A 15,060-nucleotide genomic window follows, 5' to 3' on the forward strand; every position below is an offset into this window, starting at 1 on the left:
TTTTTTACTCGTACATTTAGGTTCTCTTTGTAGTTAATAGTAGCTGTATGACCTTAATCAAGTGACAGAACCCCTGTTTCAAAGTTATCTCCATTGTAACTGGAAGAGGTCAAACCATTTTGTCCTTCTAGTGCTTACCAGTCTTGCCGTTCTGTAATCGATTTTGAGATGGTAAAAACTACCTTTCATTGCTATATAAAATGTGTTGAATAGGTAGGACAAAGAAAAAGAAATGCCGCTATAAAACAGTTTGCCAGGCTCTTCCCCTATAGGATAAGTGTTTTTCTTTTTACTCGTGTGTGTGTGTGTGTGTGTGTGTGTGTGTGTGTGTTTGAGACAGAGTCTCCCTATGTCACCCTGGATAGCGTGCCATGGTGTAACAGCTCACAGCAACCTCAAACTCTAGGGCTTAAGCGAGTCTCTTGCCTCAGCTTCCCAAGTAGTTGGGACTATAGACGCCCACCACAACACCCGGCTATTTTTGGTTGCAGTTGTCGTTTGGCAGGCCCGGGCTGGGTTTGAACCCCCAGCCCCAGTGTATGTGGCTGGCATCCTAGCCGCTGAGCTACAGGTGCCAAGCTGTATCACTGAATTTTTATCCATTGATCAAATCAGAAGATTGGACCTGAGATCCTCTCCAGTTCTAATACTCTATAATTACAGTTTTTCTCTCTAACAACCCCCCCAGACTGACTATGGCCATGAAGTGTGACTCATCCTTATTTAAGTATTTTCTTATGATGTTTCTTTGTAGGATGGTAAATTGAAAAAACCCAAGAATAAAGATAAAGATAAAAAAGTTCCTGAGCCAGATAACAAGAAAAAGAAGCCGAAGAAAGAAGAGGAGCAGAAATGGAAATGGTAACATCTCAGCACTGGATCAAAATGTCACCTCTTGTATTGTGAACCTAATTAACCATGAGAATTGAGTTATTAAAATGAATAGCCTAATATTTGGGGAAGGTACTTTAAAGATTCTTCCCAGAGTAACATTCTGAAGTTAAGTTTTCCAGGTCCTAGTAAAATCATTAACTAGCTCTAAATCTAGTTTGAAAACTAGACTCCAAAGATTGGACTATAGAATCAGACCTATATAGAGAGGTGGGGATTTAGCATGTGGAGAAAGTGCATTTAAGATTCTAGGAAGAAGATGGATTATTTAATAACTCATATTGGAAAGACTGCCTCTTTGTTAAAATAATAGCAGGAGAAACCTCCACAAGAAAACCTTGGTAGATATTTTTGTCATCGTAAAATAGTGAAGATGTTTCGAGGCAAGATATAACTAGACCCATAAATAAAGGATTTATAAATTAGACACATCAAAATTGTAATTTTCTATATATCAAACAGATAACTTCATGCCATTAAAAAAAAAGCCCTGGCTGAGTACAGTGGATCATGCAAGCACTTTGGGAAGTCAAGATGAGGGGATCACCCCAACAGTTTGAGGTCAGCCTGGGCAATACAGCAAGACCCTAGCTCCAGAAAATTTAAAAATGAGGCATGATTGATGCATATCCCTAGTCCCAGCTACTCAAGAGGCTGAAAGAGGAGGATCATTTAAGCCTTGGAGTTTGAGGCTATAGTGAGCTATGATCATACCACCATTCTCCAGCCTGGGGTGACAGAGTAAAACCCTGTCTTTAAAAAAAAAAATCCTAAGGCATGCTATATTTCCAGTACAAAGGGCCTAATAGGGAAAAAATCCGTTAAAAAAAAAAAAGGAGCAGTCTAATTGAAAAGTAAGGAACAGGCAGTTTATTAAAGATGATAAATTGTTAATAAACATCTAAAACGTGGTGGACCTCACAAGTAATCAAAGATGCAAAGAAAAATAACAAATGATAATGTTCAATGTCTCAGATTGGAGAAAGAGTAGGGAGTGAAAATATCTTGGGTCATGACTGTGAGAGGACAGGCACTCTCTCCTTCCTTGTGGGCATGAGGATTCAGATGGTCTCTATAAAGGACAGTTTAGCCAAAACAGAAGTTCCTACTTTTGAGAAACATGTTTCAATGCAGAACTTTTATTTTCTCCTTTTGATGTTTAGAACTCTGAAAATAAACATGATTTTTTTAAATACTTGAGTTAAAATTTTCTAAAATTTTTTCATGAAAAAAATTAAATGATCAAGAGGAAATCCCCCTTACCCCTCTTTTTCCTCCCATTCCCATTTACCTTCCCAACCTAGGGGTAGCCACTGTTGATTTGGCGTGGTGCCTTCCAGGGCCATTTGCATGCTTTCATTTTATGACTTTTATAATTAAAAACATGGGTATCTCCTATCTCCAGCACCTCTGAAAAAAGGAGGAAGAGCAGTGACGAGGGAGGTGGGAGAAATACGCCTGCAAGTGACAGCTTTGTGATTGACATGTTGGTGCGACTTCATGGGGTTAAAAGGGAAAGATACAAAAGGAAGATGACAGGGTCCTGCAACCCTGGACCTTCCCAAAGTCAGAGTCATAAAACAAAAGAATACATAGTTTATTTTCCTTGTTTTTATTTTTTTCTTTGGACCTAATCAACTGTTTTCAGTCATCTTTCCCAAAATTTGTTCATAAAGTATTGAAAGAGTTTTATGATTTGCAATGAAATGATTTATTTATTTTAAATAAAGTATAAGTTAGGGGTTTATTGAGAGTCAAGAGAATGGTGAGTTAGAAAATTTTCAACCTGTTAGGTCTCTCAGGGTTCATGGTGGGTGCTCAAAAAAAAAAAAATGCTTATTAAGGCTTGGCATTCGTAGCAGCAGTGGTGATGGTGGCAGCCACATACAGAGGCTGGCGGGTTTGAAACCAACCTGGGCCTGCTAAACAACAATGACAACTACAACAAAAAATAGCCTGGCATTCTGGCAGGGACCTGTAGTCCCAGCTACTTGGGAGTCTTAGGCATAGTGACACTCTATCTCAAAAAAAAAAAAAAAAAAAGTGTTTACTAAATAAACAAATCCATTTCCTTGTCATTGGGAGCTCCCTGCTGTCTCCCCTCTTTGGAGTGTTGGCTTTTGTTAGGCCAAGGCACATTTATACCCTAGTTGTGTGGGGGGGGATCAGATGTCCTTGCCGGGTCTATTAGCCTAATTTTGCTTTCGTGGTTGAAAACCTTACCAGTGTCACCACACATTCTTGAGAGACCATGACTTTGGAGTTCTTTGTTTACTCTGATATAAAGGGCACCTGGCTGCCTTCAGGATGGTTTGTTTGGGGATGAGCAGTCTTTGCTACAGCTCATAGTGCATGCTTCTTTCAAGCCTGATTGTTAGACTTACATTTTTTTCAAGCACAATGATTGATGGTGCATTGTAAGTTTTTAGAAATGGAAAATAGGAATTAAGGAATGAGCAGCCTCTTAACTGATGGCCAGGAGTTAACTGTTGCCTTTTGTACTCTGGGATCAGTGGTCCAGTCCTCAGTGACTGCCACTGATGGCCTAGTTAGGGAACTTAAATGGCAGATAATTTTATTTAACCATCCCACTAAAAAAGAATCATACATATTACCAGTTTAGCAAACATACAGATCTTTTGCCTCCCTCCCATAGTCTGCAGACATGTTCATCCTGAGCCCCTACCTGCAAAGACAACTTAGACTCTGGTCCTTTTCTCCCTTTCTTTGGTAATTGTGGGGACAGGAAACTGGTCCCTCTGGTTTCTTTCATATATCACATTTTCCCCATAGGAGCAGGTGTTACGAGTGGTGGCAGTAGGCTCAGGCTTATTCATGAAAACCTATTTATCCAGATATCTCAATTTTTAGTTGCTCATTGTAACTTCACTGTGTTTTAGCACTGTGTTGGGTTAAGTATGCTTTTGTGTTAGGGCTGACCTGTTGGAACATATTAATTCTAAATAGATTATTCTTCACAAAGACTTTAGAAACTGGGGAGTTATTACTGTTACAGGTGTGACTTTAAGTGGAGTTTTGAGTCACATAATAAAATGTTGGAATGAGTTAGGATTATAATGTTGTAAGAAATAAGTCAGGCCTCCAAAGAGAAATTTTGATGTCTAAGTATTGATTTTATTAGTAAATTTTGAGGGAGAAGGTTAGCATTAATGGGGGGCCTAAATGCCAGTGCTGTTTTAATTCATACATTAATTCAATTGGTTAATATCAGTTTATTGGAAGATATGTTCTAGCTTAAACAGTGAAGAAGTTGCTTTGAGCCCTCAAGATATACATGTTGAAATAAGAATTGTAATAACAGTTTGGAATCTTAGTTTAAAAACATTGGAGTTGATGAGAAGAAGGGTGAGAAGTCCCAGATAAGGGGAAATAAAGGTGTTCTCAGTTCCCTTACAATTAATCTATGACTCCCACAGACAGATGTCTTGCAAACACTGTCATACATACATGTATACACATGTGTGTTTTCTCTGATTTGGAGAGTAAATAGGCCTCAGGATTGGGTGGGTTCCTGCATCCAGGCCTTTTCATGTTAACAGCTAGTTGGGAGCTCCTGCCCACTTTCTTACCTGTAAAGGGGTAGGTTGTTGAGAGAGGATCTTTAATGCTCCTTCTAAGTCTAAGATTATATTAAATCTTTTTTTTTTTCCAGCATGTATTTATTATTATTTGGGTTTTTTTTTTTTTTGCAGTTTTTGGCCAGGGCCAGGTTTGAACCCGCCACCACCAATATATGGGGCTGGTGCCCTAATCCTCGAGCCATAGGCACTGCCCAACTTTTTTTTTTTTTTTATTTTAATTGTGATAAAATACATATGACACAAAATTTACCATCTAAACCACTTTTAAGTAAATAGTTCAATTGAGTGTATGTTATTAGGTAATCATCATCAGTTGATTGCATCTTACAACACTTAAACTCTATACCAGGGGTCCTCAAACTTTTTAAACAGGGGGCCAGTTCACTGTCCCTCAGACTGTTGGAGGGCCGGACTGTGAGCCCTGGGACAAGTTGGCTGCTAAGCAGGACAGGCAGCGGTGGCAAAAACACCCAGCGGGCTGCATGTGGCCCACGGGCTTTAGTTTGAGGACGCCTGCTCTAGACCCATTAAACAACACTTCACCCACCCCACCCCCCCGCTCCCCTGTCTATGAATTTGACAACTATAAGTACATCATGGAAGTAGAATCATGTAGGATTTATATGACTGACTTATTTCACTTAACAAAATATTCTCAGGGTTCATATGTGATATGGCCTGTATCAGAATTTCTTTCCTGTTTAAGGCTAAATAATATTTCATTATATAGAGCATATTGGATTTATCCTTTCATCTGTTGGTGGATGGGTTATTTCCACCTTTGGCTGTTGAGAATAGAGCTGCTGTGAACATTCATGTATAAGTATTTGTCAGAATATCGTGTGTATACGTGGGAATAGGGTTGCTTCGTCATAGGATGATTCTGTATTTGACTTGGTGGGGAACAGCCTTAGTGTCAGTGTCCACAGTGGCTGTACCATTGTACGTTCCCACTAGGACCACACAAGGGTGCTGGCTCCTCCACATCCTCACCAGCACACTGGGTATCTTTTGTTTTACTGCCATCCTGATATGAGTGAGTGTTTTTGATCATAGTGGTTTTGATTTGTATTTTCCTAATGATTAGTGATGATGATCTTTTTAGGTGCTTATTGGCCATTTGTATAAAGTGTCTAGTCAGGTTTTTTGTCCATTTTTTAAGTGGGTTGTTTGTTCTGTTGTTGAGTCTCAGAAGCTCTTGCTATATTCTGGATATGTTATAACCCCTTACCAGGTGTATAATTTGCAGATATTTTCTTCTATTCCATGGGTTGCCTTTCAGTTTTCTTTATGTTTCATTTGCACAAAAGTTTTTTTAACTTTGGTGTCTTCCAGTTGTTTTTTTTTTTTCTTTTTGTTGCCTGTGTTTTTGGTATCATATTCAAGAAATCATTGCTCAATTGCTAAATCCAATGTCATGAAGCTTTCCCCTATGTTTTCTTTTAAGAGTTTTGTATATTTGCTCTTACAGTTAGGTCTTTAGTCTGTTTGGATTAATTTTTATATACAGTATAAGATAAGGGCCCAATTTTATCTTTTAGCCGTCACCATTGTTGAAAATACTGATGGATATTTGTGTTCTTTACACCTTTGACTGTTTGCCTATTTGCCTGTTGAATGGTCTTAAGTGTCCCTTGTTGAAAATCATTTAACCATATTATGTTGACCTTGGTTTTATAGCAATGCTTTTGTTACAATTTTGTTTGATAATAATTTTTATTTGATGTTTCTGAACTTTAAAATATTGGTCTTGGAAAGTGAATGTGAGGGTGGTAAGAATGTCTGTCTATTCCAGAGAGAGACTTGAGACCTATCAACCAGTTGGAGTATGTAATCCTTAATTAGATCCTGGTCTACTAAATACATTTTAGATATACTGGGAAATTCTTAATAATGGATGGAGTATTAGAATGGTACTAGAGAATTAGTAATTTTATTAGGTGTGATAAAAGTATTTATTACACTTATATAAGGGAATATTTTTATAGAAATGCTTGCTGAAATATTTAGTGGTGAAGTATCTAAATTGCAATTAACTTTGAAATGGTTCAGCCAAAACCAAGAATTTAGTAAAATATTAACAATTGTTGAATATAGAGGTGGTGAGGATGTGTTTCTCATTGGTTTCGTCTGTTTGGCCATTTTAAAAATAGAATGCTTTTTTAAAAAGTTGTTTCCCCTGAGTTTTAGATCCACTTATCAGTGTCTGCTGGCACAACCCGGTTAACCCATAAGTACCTTAAATCATTATCCCCCAGTTGAACTGTTATTTCCCGGTTGTCTTGTTCTGTTATGTGCTTTCTCGTAGGATTGTTTTCCTCTGTACCTTCATCTGACATCTCCATTCTCAGGAGGCCTTTTCCTACATGTCAACAACACAAATACTGTTAATGTACACCTTTGTGGTATGATGCTGTTATAGCATTGTGGCAAGACACCTGTTTCCATTTTTTTTTTTTTTTTTTTTTACATTTCTCACTTGTTGCTGAGCTCCTTTAGTGTTGATCTCTTACATCCAGTATCTTTGAACTGAACTGTTGAAATACATTTTCCTCTGTTTGCTAGAGTATTCCATCTTTCTTGTGAGTGTTGGCTTGTTTAAAGTGGAGCACACTGGTCCTTTTGATCCAGGTCTTGAAGTAGGGCCGAGAAGTCATTCCAGAATACTAATTAATTGAGTAGATAGATATTTTGGCATTTATTGGCGATGATCTCTGTATTAGGCAAGGTGATCACTAAATGAGGCTGTGCCTTGTCTTTTAAAGGTGGGAAGAAGAGCGCTATCCTGAAGGCATCAAGTGGAAATTCCTAGAGCATAAAGGTCCCGTATTTGCTCCACCATATGAGCCTCTTCCAGAGAGTGTCAAGTTTTACTATGATGGTGAGTTATTTCAAGGTTTTCTGAATCTTGGCCAAGAAAAGAGTCTGCTTCTATTTAGGGATAGAAAATGAGGAAGGATCCTATGGTGGATAATCCTTTTTATTTCATTTTGTTTCATTGTCATTGTGTGCTTTTGAGGAAGGGATATCAAGTGTTTACTTAACTCTCAAAGGCCCATTTTTTGGCTGATAAAGTGCCATAAAAAAGGGCCTATTAGTGTGTCATCTACCCAGTCCAAAGGAGGTCCATCTACACGGCTCTCATCACATGGTCCATAATGTGTGAACTTCATTTCTAGGGAGCTACTTTTTGCAAGAGTTACTCATTAGAATGGTAGTATTTCATTTTAGTAATATAACACAAACTAACAAGCTGCTCATCGCTAGAAATATTACTAGTATTTAGTCTGCCACCAGCCTCTAGATAGGGCTGGCAGGTGTCCATTACTCGCTCTACATAACATAACAGTGTGTGCCTTTGATACTTGTGCAGTCATGTCTGATGAGCTGCTTTAAAGAAATGCCCTCTTAGAACCTCAGAACTGTTCACTGTCGTTGGTATTTCTTTCCTTGGGTTGAAAAATTTGAGGGTAGCTTTTGACATGCCTTCTGTTGGCATTGTAGCACTGTGTAGATGGTGATGCTCAGCTGATTTTCCCTTGTTCCAGGAGTTTTATCCAGAAATGGCTAGAGCATTGTTCCTTAAGCCCTGGGTGCTTATGATTCACCAGGGTGGATCTGAGCCCATTTAAGAATTAGTGGAGTAATAGGATTGGGTATTTCTGAACCAAGTGGTTTGCTAACCAAACTTTAGAAACACTGGGCAGAGAACTACTAAAAGGCTTCACTGCTGAACACTCAGGAGTTCTGATATATCTCTGCCCACCAGCAATAGCCTCAGGGCCACCAATGCTAGGTCTAGGTAGTAGTTTATACCGAAGGGTTTGGTCTGCAAGTGAGGAAAGTGTCAATCTTGATAAGATGAAATTTGTTTTTTTAAACTACATATTTATTGACTGTGCTTTGGTTCAGACATCAAGACCCAACTTAATTCCTGGGTTAGTCCCTTATATGGGGGAGTTAGCAGTATCCCATAGTCTCAATGGCAAATACTTGTATTGCATAAACATTTTGACCTGTGTTGACCAGAGAGCCTAAGAGTTCTTTCAGCCCCTACACTGGGTCATTCCTGGAGCCTCTTAAGTATGACTCAAAGTTAAAACTCCCAGTGATGAGAAAGGGCCTGGGACTGGAAGAGGGACATCTTAAAAGTACAAATACTCTACAGCCATGGGCTCACTGTTAGCTTTAGAAAGCTCTGCTGGTAAAGCTTCACTTTGAGATTCAGTGTGATTGGAAGGAAAGGTAGATCTCCTAGACTCACAGTTTCTCTTACTTTTCAAGATGGGAAACAGGCCTGGACTAGTCTACCAGTCATCACCGTCCCTTCTCCTCATTTGGCCCCCCTTTATAGGAGCTCAGGCTTCAAGGCTCTAGCATTTTCTCAGTTGGTCTTCCCTCTGGGGTTTCTTCTTGATTGTATAAACTCCCACTCTGTAGTAAGTCAAGAAATGGCATTTGACTTATACTGTAATTGCTGCCTACTCTCTAGGGAGAATTCAGACTCCTTTAGAACCTGCCAGGAGGTGGGCCTGGGCTGGCTGAAGCAGTGAATTGTTGCCTCTGCTAAGAACTTTCAGTTTTCAGCTTTGACTCAGCAGTTTTCCTTTTCCTGGAGCTCAACCTTTTCCACAGAGTGTTACTGTTGGCAGGAACCTTCAAGTCATCTTCCCACTACTCTGCTGCAGGGAGCTGTCACTGTATCTTTTGACAGCTCATCTGAAAGAGGAGGAGTCACAATTGCTTCCTCTATTGGGACAGAATTCATAAAGTGCCAAAAGAGTCTCAGTTTTATTCATAGTACTGTTAGTATTTTGTCTATAACAAACATACCCAAGAACAGTTTACATTTTTTTTTTTTTTGCCATTTATTTTATCTCATTATTTTTTTTATTCCTGGTGACTTAGTGTTTTATTTTAGAAGCATGTTACAGTTTCATTGGCAACTCTAGTTTAGACCTGAGTGGGGAGTTCTGAAGAAGAGCAGGATATTTTTAAATCCAGTTTGTCCTCCCCAAAGTGTCTTCCTTTCAAAGCAGAAGCTTGGTTGGGGATGTGGGAGTTGAGTATAAGAGGGAGAAGCTGCGCCACCTGTTGGCCCTTCAAGTTAATTACTTCCAAGGAAGTTCTGTCTACTGTGACCATTTCAATTTTGTCCCTACAACCTGGGATGACTTCCCAACTATCATGAGATGAGATGTCTTCTGAATTTTGAAATGAATGGACTTCTGGTTAAGCTTTAGTTTTCTATAATGAATGTGGACTCCTTGGTGAATTAATACCTACGTAATAGTAAGCCAGTGGACTTACATTTAGCCTCATTTTAAGTATAGCCAAATGCTGTTATTATGGCATAGATTAGTTCCAGATGGTGTTGTAAAGTTGGCTTTTCAAGAAAAAATGGAAATTAGCCCTAAGAGTATTGTTAAAAGTACTCTATTTGAAAAGTAAATTAAATTCCCAAGTACTTTTCTTTTGTTGGTTTATTAACTAATTCAGGTACACAAAACCCTTAGGCCATATTCAGATTTTCTTTACCATTTCATTGTGAAACATCAGGGTTCCGTTAGAACAGCTTTTACAGAAACACTTGCATAATGCAACCCCACCCTTTGTGCTATGGATGTATCTGGTTTCCCTGAAAGAGGCAGCCTCATAGTATCTGTCCTGGAGCAGTGCATTGCAAACTCTAATGTGCTTGTGACTTTCGTTAAAATGCAATTTCTGATTCAGTAGGTCTAGGGTGGGGCCTGGGGTTCTGCGTTTCTAACAAACGCCCATGTGATGCCAGTGCTGCTGGTATGTGGACCACATTTTGAGTAGCAAGGGTCTAGAGGAAGGTCTTAGTTAGACTTTTTGTGTGGGAATCTGGGCTTACCTGCTATGGATATATATTTTTATTCTATTCCACCCACCTAACTTTGAAGAAGAAAGATGCCTATTTCTTTTCCCCACAATTCCTTTCTTCCACTCCCTGCCCTATCCCTTCCTCCCCTTCTTGAACAGAGGCTGCTTAGCTTAGCAGTGGCAGGAGTCCCCCTGAGGATTTGATTTTTAAAAACCATTGAAGAGGTGTAAAGGACCCTGCTTGCTGAAAGGAAAAGGAAGAGTGACTGGGCCTCCCCCAGGTCATCCCTGTCCTGAGCAGGCACCTGGGAACAATTAACTGGCATAGTCTCCAGAGAATGACCCAGGTAAATATCTGCTAAAGAGAAGGAGAATTTATACAAGTAGATATAAATCAGTATGTTGTCTTTGTTATTGTTGTTCTTACTATGTGTCACCAGACCTTTAATGTTCCATGGGAAGGTAAACCATTATTAAAGAAGTCTCCAGTGTTCAGTATTTATATTTAGAACATGAATACTGCATCTCACTATTTGGAACCACTTTTTCCTCTAGGTAAAGTCATGAAGCTGAGCCCCAAAGCAGAAGAAGTAGCTACATTCTTTGCAAAAATGCTCGACCATGAATATACTACTAAGGAAATATTTAGGAAAAATTTCTTTAAAGACTGGAGAAAGGTATTGTGGCCTATGCATTAATATCCTAGTGCCTTGAAAATATGTTGATCACATACTAAGTAATACATTATGATTTTACCCAAAAAAGCCTAGTATAAAATTTGATTTTTTTGAATTTTGTTGTATTAATGGTTATATTTTTTGTCTGATTGTTTGCTATATTTTATAGCATTTCTATCCAACAAGAATACTTAACATTTCTTTCTTCTGTCAGCTCTCATGGCTATAGGAAGGGGGCTACTAGATTAGGCCAACTCAGTAGAGCAAAGAAGCGTTGATCCCTGCAAGAGTGCCCTTTGTTGCAAAGAGAAACGTTTATCGCCTTCCCATTCCCTCTTGATTCTTGCTCATTCGCTTTAGGAACTTTCTGCTCTTGAAACCACATGTACTATATGTGCCTATGTGATTTGTAAGATCTCTTTATTTTCAGTTTGGATGATGTGGATAGAGGCAGAACTGAAGTTACCTGTTGAACTAGCTCTGAAAATCATATGTAATACATGAATAGAGCACGGGTAATGTTTCTGATTCTAAGAGAGAATAAGTATGGAAATGTTTCTCTTAGTATTAAATGATATATATTCATGTTCCTCAAACTAGTAATTGTTATATATGCCTGGGGATTTGTGGCAGTGTGCCAAGAAGCCTAGAAATGACACAAATTAATCTTTTACAATAATAAATCATTTAAAACATTTTTATATTAAATATGTATTTTGTAATAAAACAAAGTAATAAAAGTTAATGCATTTCTTTCAAACTCACTAATGTAGATTGGCTACCTCTTCAGACACTGACTGAAGAAATGGTGCTTTACTATAACTACACTAAAACCCAGGGACTTACTGCTGTATTATTTATTTTCTTTTCCTTTTGATTAGGAAATGACTAATGAAGAGAAGAATATCATCACCAACCTAAGCAAATGTGATTTTACCCAGATGAGCCAGTATTTCAAAGCCCAGTCGGAGGCTCGGAAACAGATGAACAAGGAAGAGAAACTGGTACTACAGAATTTATTAAACCTCTGGGGAATTTTGGAATAGTGATTAGTTCATCTCATTTTCTTCTTGGTCTTTGTGACACAACATTGACTTCAGTCATTTTACATCCTTCTATGCTAAAGGTTGAGAATTCTCAGCCTAACAAAGTCTAAATTTTCCTAAGGACTTTACTTAGACTGAAAATTGTGAATAAGCACTTTGTTCAGCAGCTCAGTATAAGAACTCTGGTGTTCCACTTTATCAGTAACTCCTATAATATAATATTTAAAGATGAGCAGATCTGTCCCACAGTGACTACTGGATATGAGGATTTAAGACAGGTGAGATAATACTGGCCATTTACCTGCCTGTTCTTTTATCTATTTCACTCTGGAATCTACCCATGCCTTTCCATCTCCATCTTTTCGCCCTGGCCATGCTCATTGCTGAAGGATCTTTCTACTTTCTAGCTGGGATATCATTTTCCTCTATAGACTTCCTATTTTTCTAAAAAAATTTTATTGGAACACAGCCACCTCTACTTATCCACATACCATCTATGTCCTCTTTTATACATTAGTGGCAAAAAAGAATAGTTGCAGTAGAGACTGCAAGCGTGAAATATTTTCTATTTAAAAAAAAAATTGCCTCCTCTCTCTTTCTCCCTCTCCCTCCCCTTCCCGCACCCACCATGGGGGGAAAAAAAAGAAAAACAAATTTGCCAGTCCCTGAACTGGAGGAATTTCATTTTTTTCAATCAAAAGTTAAGGAATTCTCTGCACATCAAAGCCCTGGAGATTCAGTGTTTTAAAGGACTTGCATGTTTACATAATTTAGGCCATTGTATCTATATAAAACATTGGTTCATATAACTTATTTGACCATTAGTGTAAAAATTAATGATGGGTGTGGTGGTTCACACCTGTAATCCCAGCACTTCGGGAGAGAGAGGCCAAGAGTTTGTGATCAGTCTGGTCAGCATAGCAACACCCTGTCTCTACAAAAAATTAAAAAAAACAAAAAACAAAAAACTCCAGGCATGGTGATGCCTGTATCCCATCTACCTGGGAAGCAGAGGCAGGATGATCACCTGCGCCCAGGAGTTGGAGGTTGCACTGAGCTATGATTGCATCACTGCATCTCAGCCTTGATGATAAAGCCGACTCCTGTCTCTTAAATAAATAAAAGGGGAGGTGCAGTGCTCAGGCCTATAATCTTAGCACTCTGGGAGGCTGAGCTGAAGCTCAGGAGTTGAAGACACCCCGCCCCTAGTAAAGATAAGACCCCAACTCTACTAATAGAAAAGTTAGATAGGCATGGTAGTAGACACTTGTAGTCCCAGCCACTTGAGGGAGGCTGAGGCAGGAGGATCACTTGAGCCCAGGAGTTTGAGGTTGTAGTGAGAAATGATGACACCACTGCACTCTAGTTGGGCCTTTAGAGGAAGACTCTTGTCTAAATAAATGAATGAGTGAATGAATGAATACAGCAAGATTCTGTCCCAGTAAGTAAAATTAATGAGTTACTGTAAGAATGATAATTGCATCAGACTTTTCAGTCTGAAGTTAATCCTGTTATTTCAGATTTGTAACATTTAGTATATCATTTACTATAAGACTGTTTGTAAACTTTAAAGATCACTTTGGAGCTTTGTTTTTAGACTAGTGTCCCAAAGATAGAGAGGCTTTATAAACATCCCTTTGTCAGAGCCCCTACCTAGGAAACCTTTTGCTAGCAATTTGAGTCTTTTTTCCACCCATAAGACAGCAAGTCTAAGCTAAATTGAATTGCTTAGATAGTATTGAGTCAGTAAAGGTAAGGAGGCACAAAATTCTCCTCTCTCTCCTGCTTTTTTGGAGTAAGGTTGTAGAGTGTATGTATCCAGATACTTAGAAAAGAATCCATGACAGATTTGTCTGGCTTAAAACCCCGTGTGAAGTGCTAGTCAGCTAAGCGGCTCCAGAGCTATTCTGTCATTAGGCCCTAACTATCAGAGACACTTCTTCATCTCCTATTTTGACATTACTCATCAAAACAATATGAATACTAAAAGTATATTTAATACAACCTTTTTGGAAGGAAGTATGGAGAATCCTCAAAAAACTCAAACTAGACCTTTCATTTGATCCTGCAATCACATTACTGGGCATATACCAAATAGAAAAAAATCATTTTATTATAAGGACATTTGCACTAGACTGTTTATCACAGCTTAATTTACAGTTGCCAAACTGTGGAAACAACCTAAGTGCCCACCAATCCAGGAATGGATTAACAAGCTGTAGTATATGTATACCATGGAATACTATTTAGTCACTAAAAAAGATGGAGACTTTAAATCTTTTGTATTAACCTGGATGGAGTCGAAACACATTGTTCTTAGTAAAGCATCACAAGAATGAAGAAGCAAGAATCCAGTGTACTGAATTCTGATATGAGGACAATGATGACCTAGTACATGGTAGAGGGTAAAGGAATGGGGGAATGGGGAGAGGGAAGGGAGGAGGGTGGGGAGGTCACAGTGTGTGACACACCTCTTAGAGGTGAGACACAATTATAAAGAGGGACTTTACCTAACAAATGCAATCAGTGTAACATGGTTCTCTGTACCCTCAATGAACCCCCAACAATAAAAAAAATAAAAATAAAAGCACCCAAACAACACTTGTAAATATAATTATTTAAGACTGAACTCCCCAGCCCTTGGGCATGGACTAGGGCAGGTCCAGAGCTCCACAGCCCTGCCTCCCCATCTGTGGAAAAATTGTCTTCCAAGAAACTTAAGAATCAGGGTGCACCACAAGAGATGAGCAGTAGAGATCAGTTGCTTGAGAGCTAAGCAGATTCCTCTGTATTCACAGCTGCCAGCTGCCCCCATCACTGTCATTATCTCATGCTCCACCTACCACCCCACCCTACCACCCCCCACCTCAGAGCAGTGGTGGTGGTGGAGGTGTCTTCCATGAAATCAGTCCTTGGGGCCAAAAAGGTTGGGGATGGCTGCTTTAAGGTACTAGAATCAGTTTCAAATCTAATTGATGTTAACTTTTACTGGCAGAT

General features: G+C 38.9%; 1 protein-coding gene across 1 annotated transcript in view; it reads left to right on the plus strand.

The window, feature by feature from the left end:
* The first annotated feature begins 555 nt into the window (after positions 1-555).
* Positions 556-15,060, plus strand: part of TOP1 (DNA topoisomerase I) — a 36,006-nt gene continuing 21,501 nt past the window's right edge. Inside the window, exons 1-4 of the mRNA XM_023511909.1 lie at positions 556-861; positions 7,259-7,374; positions 10,896-11,017; positions 11,899-12,021. Of these exons, the coding sequence (XP_023367677.1) occupies positions 10,904-11,017; positions 11,899-12,021 (237 nt within the window). The 5' untranslated portion in view covers positions 556-861; positions 7,259-7,374; positions 10,896-10,903. The remainder of the gene's footprint in view (positions 862-7,258; positions 7,375-10,895; positions 11,018-11,898; positions 12,022-15,060) is intronic.

This window comes from Otolemur garnettii, unplaced genomic scaffold, assembly GCF_000181295.1.
Source record: "Otolemur garnettii isolate 467f Iridium unplaced genomic scaffold, OtoGar3 scaffold00023, whole genome shotgun sequence".
NCBI classification, from domain to species: domain Eukaryota; kingdom Metazoa; phylum Chordata; class Mammalia; order Primates; family Galagidae; genus Otolemur; species Otolemur garnettii.